Below are 22,506 nucleotides of genomic sequence, written 5' to 3'. Positions count from 1 at the left end.
GATGGTATTCTTATTCAGCGCCCTGTAATCAATACACATGCGCCAAGAACCATCCTTTTTCTGCACTAAGAGCACAGGTGAGCAAAAGGGTGATGAGCTAGGCTGAATCAACCCCTTATTCAATAGCTCCTGCACCTGATTCATAATCTCTTCCTGTTGGGCTGCACTAACACGATACGGCGGTCTATTCGGTGGAGTACTACCAGGAATCAGATCTATGGCATGATCTTCTGGCCTCTCAGGAGGTAATTCTCCTGGCAATGACTCGGAAAAACAGTCTTGAAACTCACTTAAGAAATCAGCCCTGTCTTTATCTAACATTGACAAATTAGACTTAGACTCATCATCCTGTGCATCCTTTACATAAATCAAGTACGCGGAAAGATGCTTTTTCATTACTGATGAAATCGCCGAAGCGGATACAATAGGAACAGATTCCCCTTTGAGTTTTACATCCAATACATGCTCTTTCCCTCTATGAGTCAGAGTAATTTTCCTGTTGTAAGTATCCACCACCGCATGTACCCTGTGGCACCATGGCATCCCCAACAAAACATCACAACCATCCAAAGGCATGATGAAGAACTCCTCGCTGTCCACATAACCCTGCAAGTGAAGCCGAAGCTTCCCAATGATAGGAGTAACGGGTTCTGCATACCCTGGACAAGCCATATTTGCCTCATGTAGCGGCCCCATCTCCTCTGCGCGAATCCCCAATCGGCCAGCCAAATCTGGTGAAATGAAGTTAGCTCTAGCACCTGTGTCAAAGAAGATCAAAGCATTCTGATCTCTCACTTTGCCCCATGCCCTGCACAACTCTGTAGCTTCACCACTTAGCTGCTCCCCCACAAGATCAGGAACTAAGCCTGCAGAAGGCTTTTGTTTCTTTGGCTTGGGCTCTCCTTTATTGTCAGGGTCCTTCTTGGACGTTCTTTTGGGACAATTGAATGACATATGCCCCTCTTCAGTACAATAAAAACACTTTTGAGCATCTCTCAAAGCCTGTCTTTCCTCAGAAGTCCTTTTGGGCATTGGCAACTTCTTATACTTTGTCTCTGAAGACCCTTTAGCATCACGGGAAGCATGCCCAAATTTTTCAGCTTTCTTGCCCAATTTCTTACTGCCTTTAAATCCAGATGAACCACCTGTGAGTAACGCATTAGCTGTCATAGCATTTTCAATCATCTGTGACATGTTCGTTACTCTTGTCTTTATACAATAATCTCGTACCTCCTTGGGCAGCCCACAACAATATTTCTCAACCTGCTCAGATAATGGCACGGCACGATAAGAAGTCACTGGGAGTAGAGCTTCCCAAAACTTCTTGTTATAATCCTCCAAACTATCACACTTTGAAGCATCCAGCTTGTGCCATGCTGTCATAACATCCACCTCAAATGTAGATGTGAGCCATACGGAAGAGAAAACCTGTTTGAATTGGACCCATGTGGTGGGTGCTATGCCCTGCAAAAGAAGAGTAGACCACCACTGCAAAGCATTGCCCTTGAGAAAAGTGGCAGCTTTCCTCACCTTCGAGGACTCTGTGTAATTCCCACCAGAAAAAGCAGCATCAAACTGCTGTAAAAAGGTAAGTGCCTTCAATTTATCCTTGGCCCCACTGAAAGTGTCAAACTTCACTGCAGCTCCCCCTTCCTTGTAATCCTTCGCCTTTCCCATAGGCGTTAGATTATCATATGGAAGTGGTTTCGTGAGATTGCTGCCCCCAACATTCATACCCATCATTGGGTCAACATTTCCCATTCCAACACCAGGCATACCATACATCCCAGCCATGTTTCCATACATTCCATGCTGCATACCTGGCTGCATGCCACCAAACATATTGCCTTGCATCCCAGGTTGCATGCTTCCAAACACATTTCCTTGCATACCGGACTGCATACCACCATACATATTCCCTTGCATGCCAGGCTGAAAATTGGCTCCAAAAGGCCCATACATACCCATGCCTCCCTGAGGATAACCCCCAGTCATGGATTGAAACACCGAGCCACCACCAAAGTACCCTGGATGCATGTTCTGCTGAGGAATAGGTGGCTGTCCATAGAAGGAACTCTGTGGGTTAGCACCAAAAGCATGCTGCATGTTCGGAAACTGGGCAGGAGATGGATCCTGTGGAGTGGTACCACTATGACCATGAGAAAGATTCTTCGAACGAACCTTCTTCTTCTTTTTCTGGGGCTCTGTGCGGGGCTCTGTGCGAGATCTCATAAATTCAGCAAATCTCTCGCTTTGTGTGAGCTGCATAAAAGTATCCATAACACCAGCCAAGCGATCTTTGAACCGAGCATCATCATCCTCTTTACTATGCACATCTTCTGGCTGTGTTACATCCTCATAAGGCTCAACATCTGCAGCCTGTTCTCCTGCAAAAATATCCTCAGATACATCTCTTTCAGGAGAAGTCTCTTGCTCTTCTTCTTCTTGATAGAAGTACTCTTCCTCTGTATCAGACATGATTGCTGAATTTTCAGCGATGGCTTTCTCCAAAGCAACCACGAGCTCACCCCCTTCAGAAAGTTGATGATTGATCCCGGGGACGGAACCTTGAAACCGGCCTCTGATAGAAACCAGAGTGCGGTAGGAGCAATCACCCGTCCACTTGTAGTCTAGATGAGAAACAAAAACACAGATTGAGGCTAGAGTGCCCAAATCTGAAAACACAACGACACCTGTTGGCCCCAAAGCTTGGCGCCCCTTGCGGTATTTCTTTATTCCATTAAAATAATATGTATGGCTGAGTACAACACAAAAACCAGCCAAGAGTTTACACCTGTAGTCCAATCTGACTGCCCACAAATCCTTCTCAGCACAGAGGATCTATGCACACAGATCTGTGTCTTCAAGCAACACACTGTGCCTCCCTCTGATCAGCCAAGTTCACAAAGCAGGCCAGCCATGGGCATACATCTGGCATAACTCAAGAGCCTGATACATTTTCTCAGCTCAACATACATGTGCTGTTCAATCCCTGTCTTAATCCCTTGTCAATCTGCCATACTCCTCCTCTCACAAGGAGCCAGATAACACATACCTGTAGCAGACATCAAGCAATAGAAAGAGAGATAGATGAACAGAGTCAAGGCTTACCAAGTTCAGCTCGTGAAACAACTCTGGAGGAAGCAACAGCACCAATCTGTGCCTGCAGGCACTTGAACCCACAATCCTGCTTCACACGTGTGCTTGCACTTGCCTGTATCTTCCTCCTGATGCTCACTCCTATGCTGTCCTTGTACAGTACAGATCTGAAAATCAGCACAGTACCCGTCTGTACCGCCTCGGGATACGTGCCAGGCGTTGTACTTGCATAAACAGCCTGCTGTCCACTTCTGTACTTGCCTGAATCAGCATACACAGGTCTGTCCAGCACCTGTAAACACTTCTGCAGCAACTGTACCTTCTGTACCTTGCTGCCCGTACACTGTACGGCAGCCGTACCAGGTGTACCTGCTGAAAAACACACTGCACAGCCTGTACAGGGCTTCTGCGCAGCCAACCAGCAGCAGCTCTGTGCGCCGCCAGCAACAGGGGAGAAAGAGAGAGAGAAAGAGAGAGTCCAGTACTGGCCGTACAGTGCTGTACGGCTGGTTCCTTCAGAAAAACAGCAACAGTCTGCAGCAAAACAGCCGCCTTCTCCTCCTCTTGAGCTTTCCCACGATTGTACACAAGCGCATGAAGGGAGCCTCTCCTTTTGCTACACGATTCCCCAAAAAGGGAAGAGAGAGAGGGAAGAGAGAGAAAACTCCTTTCCAATTTAATCCCTAGGGCCCCAACTTAATAAGTTCCAAGGGCCACTAAGGCCTAGGGGCAAACTCCAATAAACATTAAAACTTAATGTTTCTAATGTTCCCCCTTCACACCTAGGGTTGTCCACACATCTTAAACACTGTCCGGGCACCCCCCATGTGAATCATAGAATATTCTGACTCTGCAACCACCATGCCCACACTTGTCCTGCTCCATTTTCACAGGGCCATGACATGCACAGTCAAGTGCAATACCTCATGAGGCAGTTTTTCAGCCTATGCAGGTTTTAAATGATGGCACAGATCAGCCTATATCTGATGCAGATGTGCATGATGCACTTGAGGATGAGAGACAAGAGATTGAGGGCTCTAGGAATATGCCTAGATGGCTGGTGCAGACTTTGCGTGACAGCAAGTTGGATGCCCCTTTGTCTAGTCGCACTCGTTCTGGCTCTCATGGTGCTTCTTATGCGTCAGATTGTTATGCATTGGCTGTTTCTAGTATGTGCGATGAAAGTGAGCCTGTTTCATTTGATGAGGCACAAAGTTCAGAAAATTGGATGGCTGCTATGCAAGCAGAATACGATGCTATTATGAAGAATGGTACATGGTCTTTATGTGACTTGCCCCCTGGCAAGAAGGCCATTGGCACTAAGTGGGTATACAAATTGAAGCGTAAGCCTGATGGCACAGTGGATCGCCATAAGGCTAGGCTTGTTGCAAAAGGTTATGCTCAAGAGAAGGGCATTGATTTTGATGAGACTTTTGCTCCCACATGTCGTATGACCACTGTTCGTAGCATCTGTGCATTAGCAGCTCATAATGGTTGGAATGTACATCAGCTGGACATAAAGACTGCGTTCTTAAATGGAGATTTGCATGAGGAGGTGTATGTATCGCAGCCTCGTGGTTTTGTTCAAAGAGGGCAGGAAAACAAAGTGTGCAGGTTAAAAAAGGCTTTATATGGTTTAAAGCAAGCTCCACGAGCTTGGTATGAAAAAATACATGCATATTTGACTGCACATGGGTTTCAGAATAGTCCAACAGAAAGCACTTTGTATGTTAAACGTGTGGATGGTGTACATCTAATCATTGCTCTCTATGTCGATGACATGCTGCTCACAGGACCAAATGAGAGTCATATTGCTGATTTTAAGGCTGATTTGAATGCCTCTTTTGAGATGTCAGATTTGGGGCATTTGCATCATTATTTGGGGATACAATTTAAGCAGTGTGATGGAGGTATTGCTTTGTGTCAGACAAAGTATATTGAAACATTGTTGCGGAGATTTGGCCTTGAAGACTGCAAGCCTATTGCTACTCCAATGGAGACAGGTTTGAAGTTGAGTCTTCATGATGCTGGAGATCACTTTGATGTCACACTCTATCAGACAGCTGTTGGTTGCCTCATTTATGTATGCATTACGAGGCCAGACATTCAGTTTGCAGTCTCACAAGTGAGCAGATTTATGCATAGCCCAGGCATTAAGCATTGGCAGGCAGTGAAGCGTATCTTTCGCTATTTGAGTGGTACTCGGCATCTTGGGTTGTTTTATCCCAAGGGGGGATCATTGCCGCCAGATTTACATGCTTTTTCAGATTCTGACTGGGCTGGTTGTTATGACACACGCGTGTCCACGAGTGGTTTTTGCTTCATGCTTGGAAGCTCATGCATATCATGGTTGAGCAAGAAGCAGCCTACTGTGGCCACTTCTAGTTGTGAAGCTGAGTACAGGGCAGCTTTCACAGCTACGGTTGAGTGTGTGTGGCTCAGACGCCTTATGGCTGATTTGGGTGTTGGGCAGCCATCTGCCACCACCATCTTCACTGACAGTCAGAGCGCATTGGCAGTTGCGCGGAACCCAGTGTTCCATGCTCGTACGAAGCACATTGAGGTGCACTACCATTATGTCAGGGAGAGACTCTCTGCAGGAGAGATCAGTTTGGCTTATGTGCCAACACAGGATAACCTTGCAGACCTTTTCACAAAGGCTCTGCCTCGTGAGAAGTTCGAAGCTTTTCGCAAAGCTTTGGGCTTACTCCCTTTTGTGGATTCGTCCACATAGCTAGACACTTCCCTATACATGAGTGCTAGCTCTTGTTCACCGCATCACTCCAGGGGGATTTGTTACCATATTATAGTAGTGATGTGTGTGAACACACTTAGGACCGCCGGGGCACTTTTTCCCTCACTAGGAGGTTTTTTCCCCCGTGCATTGTATATACGCCCATTATCTTCTAGGGCTTGTTATCTTTCATTTTTGGCACTCATAATACACTACTGTGTTGTGCTCAAGCTTCCTCATCTTCTTGAAGTTGTGTGTGCATTCCTGCAACCCTAATTCCAACAGATACTTGTACTCATAGAGAGGCTTGAGAGCTTGCTACATTTTGCATTACTTGAAATGATCCTCTTTTATATGAGGAGAGTACAACAAAGCTATGATAGCTCATGTGGGGTAACTTGGCTAGGTGACTTGGCACTCTAGCATCAGTCATTTCAACATGAACAAGCTTTCCATGAAAGCTTGGAATAAGGCAAAGATTGAAGCTTTCCATTAAAGCTTGGAGAAAGCAAGAAAGAGGGCTTACCTTTCTTGGAGAGTGAGAGTTGATTGATGTGCAAATGCATTGAGAGAAGAGGTGTGGTGGGAGGAATAGTCAGGATGTAGGCGTAGCCTGTGTCTGTGTAGGATAGGGGGAGATAGATATTGACACCCATCGGGGGCATTTTAGATGGGAGTCACAGTTTGCAAGTCGCTACTCAGCACAGCAAAATTTTGCTACTAGTTTCGCTGTTGGGTAGCGAAAAAATATTGCTGTGTTTGCTGTGCGTAGCAGCGAAACCCTGGGTAATTTTTTGTTTATAGTTGTGGATGTTATTTGTTTTCTATGAAACCTAAATTGATTTTAGTCAGGTTAAAGATGTCTAATAGCAGTGAGTCATCAAGGACCGGAAGTTGGTTCCAAGGCATAGTTGAGAGAAAAAATTTGTTGTGTATGTAATCGATGCAAGGGCCAGTATCTACGACAAGGTTATATATATTGGCCCTTGCATCAATCACACACACAATGAATGTGTGTGTGTGATCAATGAGAGGTAGATATTGGTTTGAGGCATGCAGAAGCACTCCCAATCCACCACCAAATAGGATTTCTAGACACTCCATCTTCTTTCGACCTCCATATTGGCTTGACATGAAGATCAATCATCTCTTAGATCCCATGCATATATTCAAGAATGTGGCAACAAATATTTAGGACCATTTAATTGGTAAAAGAGCTATAAAGGGTGCAAGGGATGACTCACAAAACATTGGACACCTTCAAAGTGCATGGCCAATTTAAAGTGAGAGTGGTAACATAGTCCTACCAATTAAGGCACCATCGATAATAACCAAGAGGGAGCACAATAAGGTGAAAAGTGTGATTTCCTCTTTTCGTACACCAACAGGAGTAATGTATTCATTGAAGGGTGCCTTCACAAAGAACAAAAAGAAAGGAGAGGAACAATTATATGGCCTCAAGACACATGATTGGCACAAGATATTATAGGTATATAAATATTCACTTATTCATTTTCTCTTTGCGATACATAATTTGTAAGCTCATATACTAACTTCCATTTTTTCTATGCATAGTTGCTTCTTCCAATTGCTATAGTTGGTTGTGGAGACAAGAATGTGAGAGAGGCTATTTATGACATGGGAAGCTTGGATCAGTCACTTCCCGCCATGCATCCACTCCTCATGGATCAGGACGCAACAAGTATGTGCATGTTAGAGCTAGTGGGCGACATGATGGCCTTGTGGATTCAAAGAACGTATATCATGGAAAGAGGTCGGCATGCAAGCCGAAAGACTTTGCCCATTGAGTTGTCTCGTGGTGAGACATTGCATCAGTTGGGGAGGTCACATGCATCGGGGCCACAGATTCATAATGCACATGCAACCGTGCCTCTTGAAACATGTTTGATTGCCCATGAAGCCCATGCAAAGAAGGCTGCCCCGTTGGATAAGGGAAAGAGAAAAAGAGAAGCATGTACCACATCCCAAGAAGCTCAAGGAGTTCAAGGTAGGGGACAAGTCCGTGAAATTCGATGCCTTTCATGGAGAGTATGATGCCTCTAAGGTGCTAGCTTTTGTGGCACAATTTGACATTGCTTTTAGTGATGAGGACTTCACTGAGAAGTCCAAAATTCGTCATGCAAGCATGTTCTTGAAGGGGACAGCTGCCCATTGGTGGATCACTGAAAAGACCACCAAAGATCCCATTTGCACTTAGAAAGAGTTTAAGGACAGATTTTATGCCCAATTTTTGCCTCCTAATGCAGAGCAAACTCTCACCCAAAAGTGGGATAGACTTGAGCAAAAAGACAATGAAAGTGTGCAGCAGTATGTCTGGAAAGCGTTGCTTGAGGTAACTCCCTTTATGCAACTCTCTCAGGATGAAAGGAAGAGGAAGTTTCGCTCTAGATTGCAACCAGCTTATCGTTCGGGCATTGAATTGCACCCGAAACACACTCTTCAACAGCTCATAGCATCTGCTCTTGCTACGGAGCAATTGGTGCTTAAAATTAAGCAAGATCACGGAGGTTCCAGGGGCAAAGAGAGGGCTGTCCCAAACTTGCAAAAAGGTGGACAGCCACCTAAAAAGAGCTTTCGGGAAGCCCAAAAGGGTGGTAAAGCTGAAAGAACCCCATCCAAAGACATTGCACCAAAGAAGAACAAGTTTGGCTTAACCCCCGAGCAAAGGGAGCAATATGCCAAAGAGAGGAAATGCTTTTCTTGTGGCAGTAAAGAGCACATGTTTAGGCAATGCCCTACCCGCAAGCAAAAGCATGAAGACAAGCCACCAAAGGCAAATGTGCATGCCATACCCGATGTGCAAGGTACCACCGAGCATGATGGCAAAGAGAGAGTGGTATACAAAGCTTGGGGACAAATCAAGGATCAACCCGCCCTATTCATGTTTGATAATTGTGCAACAGATAATTTCATCTCTACACAGATGGCAACCGCCTTGGGCATAGAGATTGGGGACATGGAACCCCAAATTGAAGCAGAGGCAGCTTTTGTTGGCAAAGAGGTGCAGGTCACGCCTCTTATTGGAAAGTTGCGCATTCATATACAGGGTTATTTGGATCATGAACATTTCTTGATTGCCCCACTCAATGGATGTGCTGAATTACTTGGCAAGCCTTGGCATCATCGCCGTGAGCCTCACAAAGAATGTAAAACCAACAAGATCACATTTATGCATAGAGGATGCATGCATGTTATTGATGCGGGCAAGGAAGGGCATTCTATCCCAGTTGTATCTCACATCCAAATTAATAAGACAATGAAAAAGTGGTTTTTGTTCGTGACAAAATTGAACAAAGTAACGTGAATGTGGATGTATTGACTCAAGATAGGCTGAATTTTCTTAATGCATATAAAGATTGTTTTGCCGATGCATTGCCAGGAGAACTACCGCCTGAGAGGCCTAAGGATCATCGCATAGATCTTGTGCCAGGTAGTTTCCCACCTAACAAACCTGCATATCTGTTGGTGTTGGACTCACACACTCACACACACACAAACTTGCACATTAGGGTTAGGTGCAAGATGGAGAAGCTCACACAGAAATGAGAGAGAGAGAGAGCCAAAAGTGTGGTAGCCACAAAATGCAAGTCAACCCTTGCATGTGTGTCACATCCATATAATATAGAAGTACAAAATATTATATGTAGAGTGTCCTTTCACACTTGATATCCAAGGGGAAAAACCACATGGAAAAAAGTGCCCTTAGTTAAGCCCTGTTCACACATAGCACTACCATAAGTGAGCATATGCCTACAAATCCCCCCTGTAGTGGAAGTGTGAACCTGTACAAGGTAGCAGATCACTCTCTGTATGAGAGTAAGCCCAAAGCTTTGTGGAAAGCTTCAAACTTTTCTCGAGGTAAAGCCTTTGTGAATAGATCTGCAACATTATCCTGTGTAGGGCAGTAAGATAAACTGATCTCCCCTACATGTAACCTCTGTCTGACACAGTGATAATGAATCTCAATGTGCTTGGTACGTGCATGAAATACTCGATTTCGTGCCACAGCCATAGCACTCTGGCTATCACTGAGAATGGTGGTGGGTGTCTGCTGACACTCACGAAGATCAGCCAATAATCTCCTCAACCATACACAATCTACTGTAGTTGTGAAGACTGCCCTGTACTCAACCTCACAAGTAGATGTGGCAATAGTGGGTTGCTTTTTACTCAACCAAGATATGCATGAACTGCCAAGAAAAAAACAATTCCCACTGGTGGATTGCCTAGTATCATAATCACCAGCCCAATCTAAATCACTGTATGCATAAAGCTGCAAGCTACCCCCCCTGGGATAGAACAAACCAAGATCCAGGGTACCCTGAAGATAACGAAAAATGCGTTTGACTGCTTGCCAATGCTTTGTGCTTGGACTGTGCATGAATTTGCTCAACAAAGACACCCCAAAAGATATGTCTGGCCTTGTGTTGCACAAGTAAATGAGACATCCCACTGCCAAGCTGTAAATGCCGGCCTCAAAAGGCTCTCCAATATCATGCATAGTAAGCCATACACCTGGTTCTACTCGAGTAGAAATGGGCTTACATTCATCCATGTGAAACCTTTTTAGCAAATTTTTTATGTACTTAGTTTGCTGCATAACAATACCAACATCTGTATGCATAAACTGTATGCCGAGATAGTAGTGTAAAGGCCCCAAATCTGACATATCAAATTCAGCTTTCAAATCAGCTTTGAAATCTGAAATTTGTGCTTTGCTAGTACCTGTAAAATGAGCATGTCATCTACATACAAGATGACTATGAGAATATCGGCACCGGTTTTCTTCACATACAATGTGCTTTCAGCTGGACTATTCACATAACCTTGGCTAGTTAGATGAGCATGTATTTTATCATACCAAGCTCTTGGAGCTTGCTTTAACCCATACAATGCTTTGTGTAACCTGCATACTATATGTTCCTCACCAGGAACTAAAAAACCAATGGGCTGATTTACATATACTTCCTCCTGTAAATCCCCATTTAAGAATGCAATTTGGATGTCCAATTGATGCACTTTCCATCCTTTATGTGCAGCCAATGCAATCATTCATCTTATTGTGGTCATTCTCGAAGTAGGAGCAAAAGTCTCTTCGTAATCTATTCCCTTTTTTTGGGAGTAGCCTTTAGCCACAAGTCTTGCTTTGTACCTGTCAATAGTACCATCAGACTTCCTTTTGACTTTGTACACCCATTTTGTTCCAATGACATGCTTTCCTTTAGGCAATTCCACAAGATCCCAAGTATTGTTCTTCATGATAGAAGAGATTTCAGCTTCCATAGCTTGCACCCAATGCTCATTTTCATGTGCTTCTTCATAAGAAGAAGGCTCTTTTGAATCAAAGAGACCACCCATGGCTAATGCAGACTCCCCACGATGTATATTCAATGCATGGCTGGAACTAGCCCTTGTTCTACCTGTGAGTGGAGCTGCAAGTTTGCTTTCTTGCAAAGTTTTCAGCAACCATCTTGGCACTGACTTGGCTGTGTCTATGGCTGTTTGCTCTTCCCTGACAAGATCTTCCACTTCTTCCATAGAAGGGGGCTGAATGGCTGGCTGTTCCACATGTTCTACATGAGGATTTTCTTGCGTAGGGGCTGGCTGATCTGAATCCCCCCTAATTGCAATGGGTAATAGTCCATCAAACATGTCCTCAATGCTTGTATCATTACTTTTATACAAGCTGTACATGGGCTGTTCTGAATTTTCAGCAAATACCACATCTCTACTGACAAAAATCCTTCGTGTAGTTGGATTATAAAGACGGTATCCTTTGCTCTCATTGCTGTAGCCCACAAAAATGCATTTCATTGCTTTGTCATCTAGCTTTGTTCGGAGTTGTTCTGGCACATGTGCATATGCCAAACACCCAAATGTACACATGTGCATATGCCAAACACCCAAATATACGCATATAATCCACTGTTGGCTTTCAGCTATACCAAGCCTCAAATGGTGTTATGGTTTTCAAAGCTTTTGTTGGACACCTGTTCAACACATGAGTTGCACACATTATAGCTTCCATCCAAAAATTGTGAGGCAACTTTTGTGCTTTCACCATGCATCTTGCCATATCCATGAGAGATCTATTTTTCCTCTCAGCTACACCATTCTGCTACGGTGTATAAGGCACAGTACATTGGTGTTTGATGCCCTTTTGAAGCATATAATCCTTGAATGCATTTGACATGTATTCTCCACCTCTATCTGAGCAGAGTGTTTGGACTTTACATCCATTGCTACAAAGTGTCGAAAGCATGCAAACACCTCTGCTTTCACTTTCAAAGAGTAAACCCAAGCAAACCTGGAGTAGTCACAATGAATGTGATGAAGTAAAGATGCCCCCCTATGGATGGTGTCTGCATTGGACCACATACATCACTATGTATGAGGTGTAATTTACTTTCAGCTCTAACAGCTCCATCTTTGGGGAATGGTTTTCGTAGCACACTTCCCATCTTCAAATTCAACCTTTAAACCTTGGTCGTTTATAGCTGAGACTGAGAGCAGATTTTTCTTTATCCCTGGAACATACAATACATTTTTCATACATATATTGGCACCATTGGCTGCAATAAGTATGACATTGCTAATTCCTTTTACTGAATATGTGGTATGATCTGCACATGATACAGTGCCGCCATTTGAAGCATAAACCAAGTGCTGAAATACATCTTTGCATGAAGTGATGTAGCTCGAAGCACCACTATCAAAATACCATGATACATCCTGTCTGTCAGATGCAATGCAAGACATATCATTGTCTGAAGCACTTGGTGTGTCACTGGTGCATGTGACCAAAAAAGTGTACTCTTCCTGAATGACATTAGCTGATTGCTGTGCTTTGTCATCAGAAAAGTCTCCTACATTCACTGATGTAGTGTCCAGGCTTATGGCAAGAAGGGCTTGTTTGCATCCCCTTTGTCAGACTTTTCACCACCAGAAGAGGGCTGTCCATGACCAACCTTGCTAGACTATTGTCCCCCATGCTTAAAGCTCTTTGCTTTACCCTTATCCTTGGCTGTAAATGCCTTGTCTCCACCACGGTTGCTCGCTAAGTTTGCTCTTGTTTGCTCTTCCAACAAGAGTAAACCCACCAGCTCTTCAAAAGTGACGGGATCACCACCTCCTCTCATTGAGAGGTTGAGAGGGGTGTGAAAGCCCAAGTAGGAAGGTGGTAAAGAATGAAGAGTGTTGGTGACCAGCTGTATGTCTGGGATAACCTCATCAATGTTGAGCAATTGTTCCTGCAAATCTTTCACTTTGGTGAAATGATCTGCCATGGAGTCACCCTCATCCATAGAAAGAAGATCCAATTGCATCTTCAAGTAGGCAACTCTTGCCTCGTTGCGTACCTGATACATTGCTTCCAATGTGTCCCATGCAAGCTTCGATGTCTTGCAAGAACGAATGTGCAGAATAATAGTCCTTTTCACTGAAAGGGCTATCAATGGCATGGCATGTGCATCCCTAGAGTCCCATCTCTTCTGCTCGTGTGGGAGCAGGTTCTACTTCAGGAGCTCTTTGAGCACCTCCACTTTGAGGCGTTAGTGGCTGTATGGTAAGTGGGCGTGTGTCATCACCATGCACGATGCCCCAAAGCCCTTTGGCTACCAGCAAATTACGGATCATGAAACTCCAGAGGGAGTAGTTAGATCCATCCAACTTGTCCTCTTGGGTGAGCTCACCAAATACATCTGTAGCATTTTGAGCCATGTGAACAAAATATACCTGCAAGCAAACCAAGCACCAATGTGCACTGCCAGGCAACCAAATGTCCTGTGCAAATGTTTGCCTGCAAACTGAAGCAAGTGTAAACCTGCACCACATTGTCCAATTACACACAATGTGTGTACATATGCGACAAATCACAGCTGTAATGCCCAATTACATGCTCCAATCTCAAAAACCCCAATTTTATGCACTCCAATCGCTTCAATGTGCAATTAATTGGCCAATTTTCACAAAAGCCCCAAATTTCTGCAACTGAAAGAGGCTCAATTTGCTGATTTTGACCTCAATTTGGAAAACTCCCAAATTGCAAGCAAAGCAACATGTCCAATTTTTCAATTTGGCCTCAAATTGAGAAATCCCCCAAATTGCCTAAACCCTAGACCACCTGCAACTTGCAAATTTTCCCGGCGAGAATCTAGAGTAGAGTGCCTGCAAAGCTTTTTCCCCTTTTATTTGTTTACTTAATTTGAATATTTAAGTTTCCTGGAGCACAAGTACCTGCACGTGGAGGGGCAGTAAGGAGCCGAAAATGGGCGGGAGTCGTCTGCTGGGCACGTGCGGAGGCTCTAGGCGTTGGAGGCAAAAACGGACGGAGGCTCTGGGCGGCGGAGCAGTGGTGGCTGGAACGGAGCAGGGACGGACGACGGGAGGTGCGTCTGGGCGGCAACGGCCCTGGCTGCAATCCGCCGGCCGGGAGGGGCGGTGCTAGCTGCACTAGTGGCGCCGGCCGGGAGGCGCTAAGCGGCGGTGCTGGCTACACTAGTGCCGCCGGCCGTGCTGGGCGGGAAGGGCGAACAGTTCTGTCGACGGACTTCTGCAGGCGACGGACGGACTAGCTCCGTCGACGGATTTTTGCAGGCGACGGACAGAATTTTGCAGGTGACGGAAATTCGCAGTTTTGGACGGCAAAATTCACGGATAGAACTCCACAGGTAGCTCCCAGCTCTGATACGAATTGTTGGTGTTGGACTCACACACTCACACACACACAAACCTGCACATTAGGGTTAGGTGTAGGATGGAGAAGCTCACACAGAAATGAGGGGGGGAGAGAGAGAGAGAGAGAGAGAGAGAGCCAAAAGTGTGGTAGCCACAAAATGCAAGTCAACCCTTGCATGTGTGTCCACTTGATATCCAAGGGGAAAAACCACAGGGGAAAAAGCGCCCGTGGTTAAGCCCTGTTCACACATAGCACTACCATAAGTGAGCATATGCCTACAATATCGTGTGAGTGCTACACAAAAAGAGGAGATTATGAAGCAGATTAATGAGCTCTTAGAAAAAGGTTTGGTTCAGCCAAGCTCCTCACCCTTTTGTTCTCCCGTACTTCTTGTGCAAAAGAAGGATGGATCTTTCCGCGTGTGCGTGAATTATCAAGCTCTAAACAAGCTCACCATCAAGAATAAGTTTCCAATCCCACGCATAGATGACATCTTGGATAAGCTTGATGGTTCGGCTTGTTTCAACCGTATAGATTTGAAAAGTGGTTATCACCAGATTCATGTGGTACCCCAGGATGTCCATAAGACTGCATTTAGGACAGCTTTTGGATTGTATGAATTCTTGGTAATGCCTTTTGGCCTTACCAATGCCTCGGCAACATTTAACCGCATGATGGACAGGATATTTTGACCCCATCGTAAGTTCACAAGTGTATTCTTTGATGACATCTTGGTTTTCTCCAAGAATGAGGAGGAGCATAAGACTCATTTGGCTACAGTGTTTGAAGTGTTGCGAAAGCATAAACTCTTCATAAATGCTAAGAAAAGTGAGTTCTTCCTCTCAGAGATACACTATTTGGGACACATCGTATCTAAAGAGGGTGTAAGAATGGATCCCACTAAAATTGAAACCATTCAAAAATGGCCAGAGTTGCAAAATGTACATCAAGTACATAGCTTTCTTGGATTATGTTCATACTATAGGCGATTCATAAGGCATTTTGCCAAGATTGCCTCACCATTGCATGATCTTACAAAGAAGAAAGACACTTTCGAATGAGCAAGATGCCTTCTTGCAACTCAAAAATGCTATCATTTGTGGACCCGTGTGATTATTCCCGATTTGCAAAGCCATTCACGGTGGAATGTGATGCATGTGGGAATTGTATAGGGGCTATCCTAAATCAAGAGGGTCATGCAGTTGCTTATGAAAGCCGCCGATTGCATGATGCGGAGATCCATATGGACATTTAAGAAAAAGAGCTCTTGGCTGTAATTCATGCCTTGAAAATATGGAGGCATTATCTTCTTGGGGCTGAATTTGTAGTCAAGACCGATCATTAAAGCTTGAGATATTTTTTACCTCAAACTAAGCTCTCCGAGAAGCAAATGAGAATGGCAAACTTTCTTTCCATGTTTCATTTTTAAATTGTATATACTCCAGGAAAGAAGAATGTAGTGGCAGATGCATTGTCTAGGACGCCTTATGTGGCTGCAGTTTCTGTGGGCTCCCATGCGGACTTATCTGCCATGAGTGATCTTTATCATTTGGATGCTGATTTTTCCCATATATAGACTTATTTGATGGCTGGTCACTCGCATGCCTCTTATGTGATCAAAGAGGGTTATCTTATGAAGGATAATTGCTTGTGTGTAGTGAAGGACATGCGTCCAAAGATATTGGATGAATGTCATGCTCCACCTTATGCTGGTCATAGAGGTATCATACCTACTACACGCATGATAGAAAGATATTTCTTTTGGCCAAGCATGCGTAAAGACATTGAGACATATGTACGCGCATGTATTACTTGCCAAAAGGTGAAATTTGATAGGCAAAAGCCTCCAGGTTTGCTTCAACCATTGCCTATTCCCTCGCAGCCATGGGAGAGCATTACTATGGATTTCATTATGGATTTGCCTAGATCCCAGCATGGGAATGATGCTATATGGACCATTGTGGATAGGTTTAGCAAGCAAGCTCACTTCTTGCCTGTCAAGAAAACCATAAAAGTTGATCATATAGTGAAGCTTTTGCTTGCTCACATATTCAAGCATCATGGTATGTTGAAGTCCATCATTCGAGATAGAAAATATGAATAAACAATGATCTATACATAAATCCTTCAATTGATCACCGAAGAATACATGTTATTTCATGTTGTATTTTATTGCTACATTTCTTAGGAAAATCTAACACATTTTAAAGCTTAATTTTAGAGATCTTAGGACTACGAGCCTCTTTCGGAGAGCTCTATTTGATAATATGGACACTAAACTTGAATTTTCACCAGCAGATCCCCCCAAACGGATGGCCAAAGTGAAGCTATGAATTCAACCGTGTTGTATTTGTTGAAGTATTATGTGGCGGATCAAAAAAGTGTCTGGGAGAAGTATCTTCCACTTGTAGAGTTTGCCTACAACAACACAGTACATGCCTCCACAGGAAAGGCCCCTTTTGAGATTATTTATGGCAAAGTGGTGTTGCCACCCATCCTTTGTACAAAGGATGAAATTTTTGCAGCCGATGAGTATGTGCGTGACTTGGATATAGCCTTTGCTCAAGTGTGGACAGCCATTGCAAGGTCACAAGACAAGCATAAGAGGGCAACTTACAAGCATAGAAGGGACATGCAAGTCAAGGAAGGTGATTAGGTATTGCTGAAATTTGAAAAAGCTAGGCTTCGGAAGAGGCCAAGACGAGAGGGAGCATATCCAAAGCTTTCTACACGATATTATGGACCCTTCAAAGTGGTTGACAAGATCAATGAAGTGTCCTACAGGCTTGCTTTACCCAGCCATTGGAAGATTCACAATGCTTTTCATGTGAGTCTTTTGCGAAAGTATTGTGGGGCCAAATCCAGAGAAGCCTGTACCTATTTCAGCTTCCATAGCTACTGATATGCTAACCCTAACCTACCCACACCACGAGATTCTCTGATGACATGACATGCCCTCAGCATAGCCACATCTGCCATCAAGAGGCTTACAAAGTCATGTTGCAATTTTTAGTTTTCACGTTCTTTCTTTAGTTTTTCCATGGCACTGTATACCCATGGTATCATTGTACTATTCATGGCCTGATAGGCCCTTCAGGTCTTTTGTAGATGTTAATAACATGGAGATGGTGGTACACCATAAGTGTTTTTAAATTCAGAGGCGGCCATTTTTAATAATTAGTGCACCTGCAAATACAAATTTGAAACAAAGAGCAATTTTTACTCCATTTTAAACATAAAAATCAATAAAAAAGGGGTTTACATGCAAGCTTTCCACTCCAACTCCCCAGTGGGTGACGAAAAGTGTCCTCTCATAAAACAATCATTCATGTGAGAGAAGTCCTCTAAGTACGTACCATGTACTCAAGGCACAGCCCTAGCGTTCCATACCACCACAAAACACCCCTCTGGTGTACGCATAGAGTAGTCTCATGGGCCTCGGTTCCAAGTCTGAGGAGATCTCCCCAAACTCACTCTAGAAGTCACTTATATAAGCCTACTATAAAACAGGAGCCATAAATAGTCCATGCCTCATAAATACCACTAACCTCCCCACAAGATGCCTGACCCCCAGTCCCAGGTCAACCTAACCTGAAGCTCGACCCGTATCCCTGCTTGGGACTTGGGATGCAACAAAAATCTGCTAAGGGAGTACCTTCAAATTGGGAGCAATCAGCCCAAGCTATGAGATGCCTGCCACCCACCTCCATCATTGCCACAGTCCTAGACAACTGTACCACCTTCCCAAGGTGCCATTCAATCACTGGAAGGAGCTTATGGTACTTTCAAGATACTCAGGAAACAGAGGGGGATTAGGAATCTGCACCAAAGAGTTTCCGTAAGAGTGTGGTGATATCCTCAAGGGCTACTAAATACGTGGTGGAGTTCCATAAAACAAAGGGTGTTGCAAGACTTTGACACCTGCCCAGCGGAGTCAAACTCTACCCAGAAGTAACTCCGACCAAGAATCTTGATCTTGATGTGAGTGATGTGCCCCTACTCTTGCCCGTAAGGCCAGCATGCAGGTGACACAGATGACCTTGGGCTCATCTGCTCCCAAGAACTCAACTAACTAGAGTATTAGATCTTGATTGGGGTGCAATATTTAGAAAGGGCTAAGGTGCAGCTCAATAGATTACATTCAAGGGTAGCTCGATTGGACAAAACCAAGACAGCCAAATTGCAAGGGTGGTCTTAATTGGACCCCGACTTTTGACAAGTATACACACAAGCTAGTCAGAAAACAAATGATCCTGTAAAACCGACAAGAAAACTTCTGAATGATACACGGCATCTTCTCATTGGAAAAACTCCAAAAATGACAATCATGTACATACCACTTCTTCAAAAGTGTCGTCATAATCATCAACCATGAAGCATATGTCCGGATATGCTGGCACTGTCTCAAAGCCCTGGTATATCACCAATGATTACATCAATAAGAGTTGAATAAGATAAAAATAACTTTTAAGCACTTCCATCTCTATACTTAAGTGGCACCAGAATTAAATGGCATTTTTCACCTTGATCTCAAAGACAAAATTAGGCAAGCCTAGTGTCCCATTACTTCTTCCTTAGGCAAGCCTAGGTATCTCCCAGAAGCCTCAAAATCTATCTAATTATAAGAGCCTTTAAGCCTATATAATGTCTGCATGCCAATATTCAATCACACAAAAGACATGGCTTCATCAACAAACCTTGGACATATCTGTCTGGAAATTCACACGGCTGGGAGAAGCATAGACAGTCTTTGAGACCTGGATTAGCAAAAAAATATACCTCAATACTGTGTTTAAGTAACTCTGCAAATGATTAAAACAGGACTCGTACAAAAGACAGCCAACAAACCACACATAGTAAGAAACAGAGTGGTTGTAGAATATTCTATCACAAATAAAGTATTTGTAGACAACTTTGTTTTGTTGATACCATTAGTAAAGGTGTCCATTTCATTCCTACACAGACCAATTTCAATGCTTCACAAGTAAAGGCTCAATTTATGCAAAATGTGTTCGTGTACGTGGGTTGCCACATAGTTTTTGACAGAGTGCCAACTGTATGGGCAAGTTCTAAAAGGAATCGTTTGAACTTATGGAGTCCAAGTTGACCCGCAGCACTTTTTATATCATCCTACCGATGGCCAAACTGAAAGGGTAAACAGATGGGTGAAAGACTACATTGGGCCTTTTTGTTTTATCAACCAAAAAAAAGGGATAAATGACCAATTCTGTTATAGCACTACCAAGAAAATTTCCATTGGTATGAGCCTTCATGAAGCTACTTATGCTTGTAAGCCTAAACTGACCTGCACTACACTTGACAAGGAGATTTTACATCAACAAGTAAGGGATGATCTTCCAAAGGTGGAGGGTGATTTGAAGGTTGCTAAGGATAATATTCTAAATGCTCAATCAAAGATGAAACAATATGCTTATCTTAAGAGAAGGAAGCTAGGATTTAAGAAGGGCCACATGGTACACCTAGGTTACAAATCTAACCAATGCCAAGCTTGCCCATAGATATTATGGTCCTTACAAGTGGTTACAAAGGTGGGACAGGTTGCCTTTGTTAAGATTTTTTCTGTGTTGTGTTTCCTAATGAATAATACACTTGAGCACTTGTAAAGGATGAGGCTTGGTGAATCCGATCCACCCATGGCTCATCAATAACACAGGGTCTTGAAGATTTCATTAGCATTAGCAATAAGGTGTATATCTCTCAAGTTTTAGTGCACAAAGGTTATTTCCAAAAGGTTGATTTCCAAGGTGGGAAATTGGAAATAAGCCTTGGAGAGAACCTTTTGAACAAGTCTCTTGGCGATGAGATTTAAGAAAATTAGTCCATGTGTGTACCCCATCTAGGGCATGAGCCCTTGAAAACTTTCCCTACTAAGGATAAGGGCTTGTGGAGTTTTCTAGACACTTCTGGCAACTAATTTTCTAGAAATTGGAGACTACGCTCAGTATGAGTTCCTCTAATCATCCTCAGTCTGCTGGACAAAGGAGGAGGTGAATCAGGTTTTGGAGGATATCCTTTGTGCTGCATAAGTCTCCAGACGAGTTGTTACTCCTCAAGAACTTGTACAGGTTGAGGACTTGTCCTTTGTTCCACATGAGCCAGAGCTCATTATTGACTTCAAGCGTCTCAGAAATAAGGGATCCCTAAATATAAGATTAAGTGGAAAGATAGGATGGAGGAGGACTAAACTTGGGAGACAAAGGCTAGATTGAAACATCGGTTCCCTGAATTCATTTAAGAGTGAATATTTGAGGAGGGAAAGTATGTAATGTACCTAATACTAATCCTCAGATTAGAGCCTAATCTGGCAAGGTTAGGGAAGCCTTGAGATTAGGGAAAGCATGTTGATATAGGTGGCTAGAATTCATTATTAATAGATCCATGGGTACTCGCTATTTATGATTGGATGGCTATTTATAGCAATAGTAGTCACTATATAAGTGACCTAAGGATTATTTATCATTATGGCTTTTCAATTGGTTTCTGCCTCGACCAAGAGTTGGTATGTGCCTCGCCCAAGATATGTCATACTCCTGCCATGGACATGGTTGTTCACACAGAGTCTTGCCGAGGGCCTATATGGATAGGCACTAGTGATATGTGCACCAAGGAACTAGCTAACTCACATGGATCTAGAGGAGTGAGCTCTAGCCCCTAGCTCGGAGGAGGTCTGCAAACGCACACCATGGTTGGGTGTTGAGCTTGCATGCACCCTTCTATGTTTATACTAACCTTGTGTTGAGCCTATGTTTTAGGGATGATCCTCAGGTGTGATCTTACATGTTTCTACCAACTTGAGCTTACACATTGTCTCACATAGGGTCTGTAGAGTAAGGGTCCCACTTTTAGGGTTTCACACCCTTGGAGTATGCCCACATGGGGTTCGCAGGGAGTACTTCCCATCTAACTTAATCTCATTTGTTAATGACTTCTCAAAGGGTGTGACTGATCCGGACTTAAGGCATAGATTCCTCATTTTTCTTCTTGCGGTTTGGCGTTAACTATAATGTGTTTTTGATGTCATTTTTGTTCGAATTGGGCCAAGCACTTAAATGTGCTAGAAGCATTATGAGTTAGCTAAAAGGCCCAATGATTGGCTTGCAAAGAGATGCCTTGTGGAGTGAGCAATCAGCAGATATGTGCAAGATGCATTTTTTGTGCAAAGGCAAGAGAAGGGGATACTACTAATGGAGTGAGGATTAGAGCTTCATGGTGATGATTGTCACGTGCACCATGCATTGGGGTACAAGGTGACACACTAGCATCACCATCAGTGCAGTATTTGTACAATAGTAGTACCTTTTTTAGGAAGATTTGTCATACACCGTGACCCCATTGTGAGCCCTCAATCCAAGGAAAGCCAAGCAGAGCTACGTAGGTCAATCTCTGAGTCATAGAGGTCAGTCTAGAGTCAATCCTCTTAACCCACTTGGAAAACCCCATCAAATTAGTGCATATAGCAGTCAGCCATAGCAACCCAATGGTCTACTACATGATAATGATTTATTCTTGGATCATGACCAATTTCATGGACGAGTAAAAAGTAGCATTTGGTGGCGCTTTCATCGACTAAGGTGGAGTATCGAGCAGCCTCGGCTGCTTGTGAGGTGATTTGGTTGCTGCAGCTACTTGAGGAGATTGGTTTTCGATAGCAACAGCCTACCCTTATCTCATGCGACAACCAGAGTTGCTTGACTATTGCGAAGAATCAGTATTTCGTGCCCGGACCAAGCATATAGAGATTTAGTACCGCTTTGTGCGGGAACAGATCTTGAAGGGAGACATTATCCTTGAATATTGTCCTACCATGGACAACGTTGCAGACCTATTCACTAAAGGATTATCTCACTCAGCTATTTGCATTCATGGCAGCTACTTGGGCCTTGGGCCACCCTCAGGATATTGGCATTCATGGACAGTGTTAGCATATATCATCTTTTATTGGTGCCTATTTTGG

General features: G+C 43.7%; 1 protein-coding gene across 9 annotated transcripts in view; it reads right to left on the bottom strand.

Annotated features, from left to right (window-relative positions):
- The window catches only part of CW7, a 124,073-nt gene that overhangs the window by 78,035 nt on the left and 23,532 nt on the right, over positions 1–22,506 (bottom strand). For all 9 annotated transcript variants that reach the window (XR_015267388.1, XR_015267387.1, XR_015267392.1 and 6 more), the window contains exons 9-10: positions 19,229–19,288; positions 18,869–18,943 (exon numbers count right to left, since the gene is read on the bottom strand). Coding sequence is in view for 2 of the 9 variants with exons in the window: in XM_086808489.1 (XP_086664615.1) it covers positions 18,869–18,943; positions 19,229–19,288 (135 nt within the window). In the remaining 7 variants the exon portion in view is untranslated. The remainder of the gene's footprint in view (positions 1–18,868; positions 18,944–19,228; positions 19,289–22,506) is intronic.

The sequence above is a fragment of the Cibotium barometz genome, chromosome 14 (genome assembly GCF_041138505.1).
Source record: "Cibotium barometz isolate CiBa-2024 chromosome 14, ASM4113850v1, whole genome shotgun sequence".
Lineage (NCBI taxonomy): Eukaryota > Viridiplantae > Streptophyta > Polypodiopsida > Cyatheales > Cibotiaceae > Cibotium > Cibotium barometz.
This window is presented reverse-complemented; position numbering and strand designations above follow the sequence as displayed.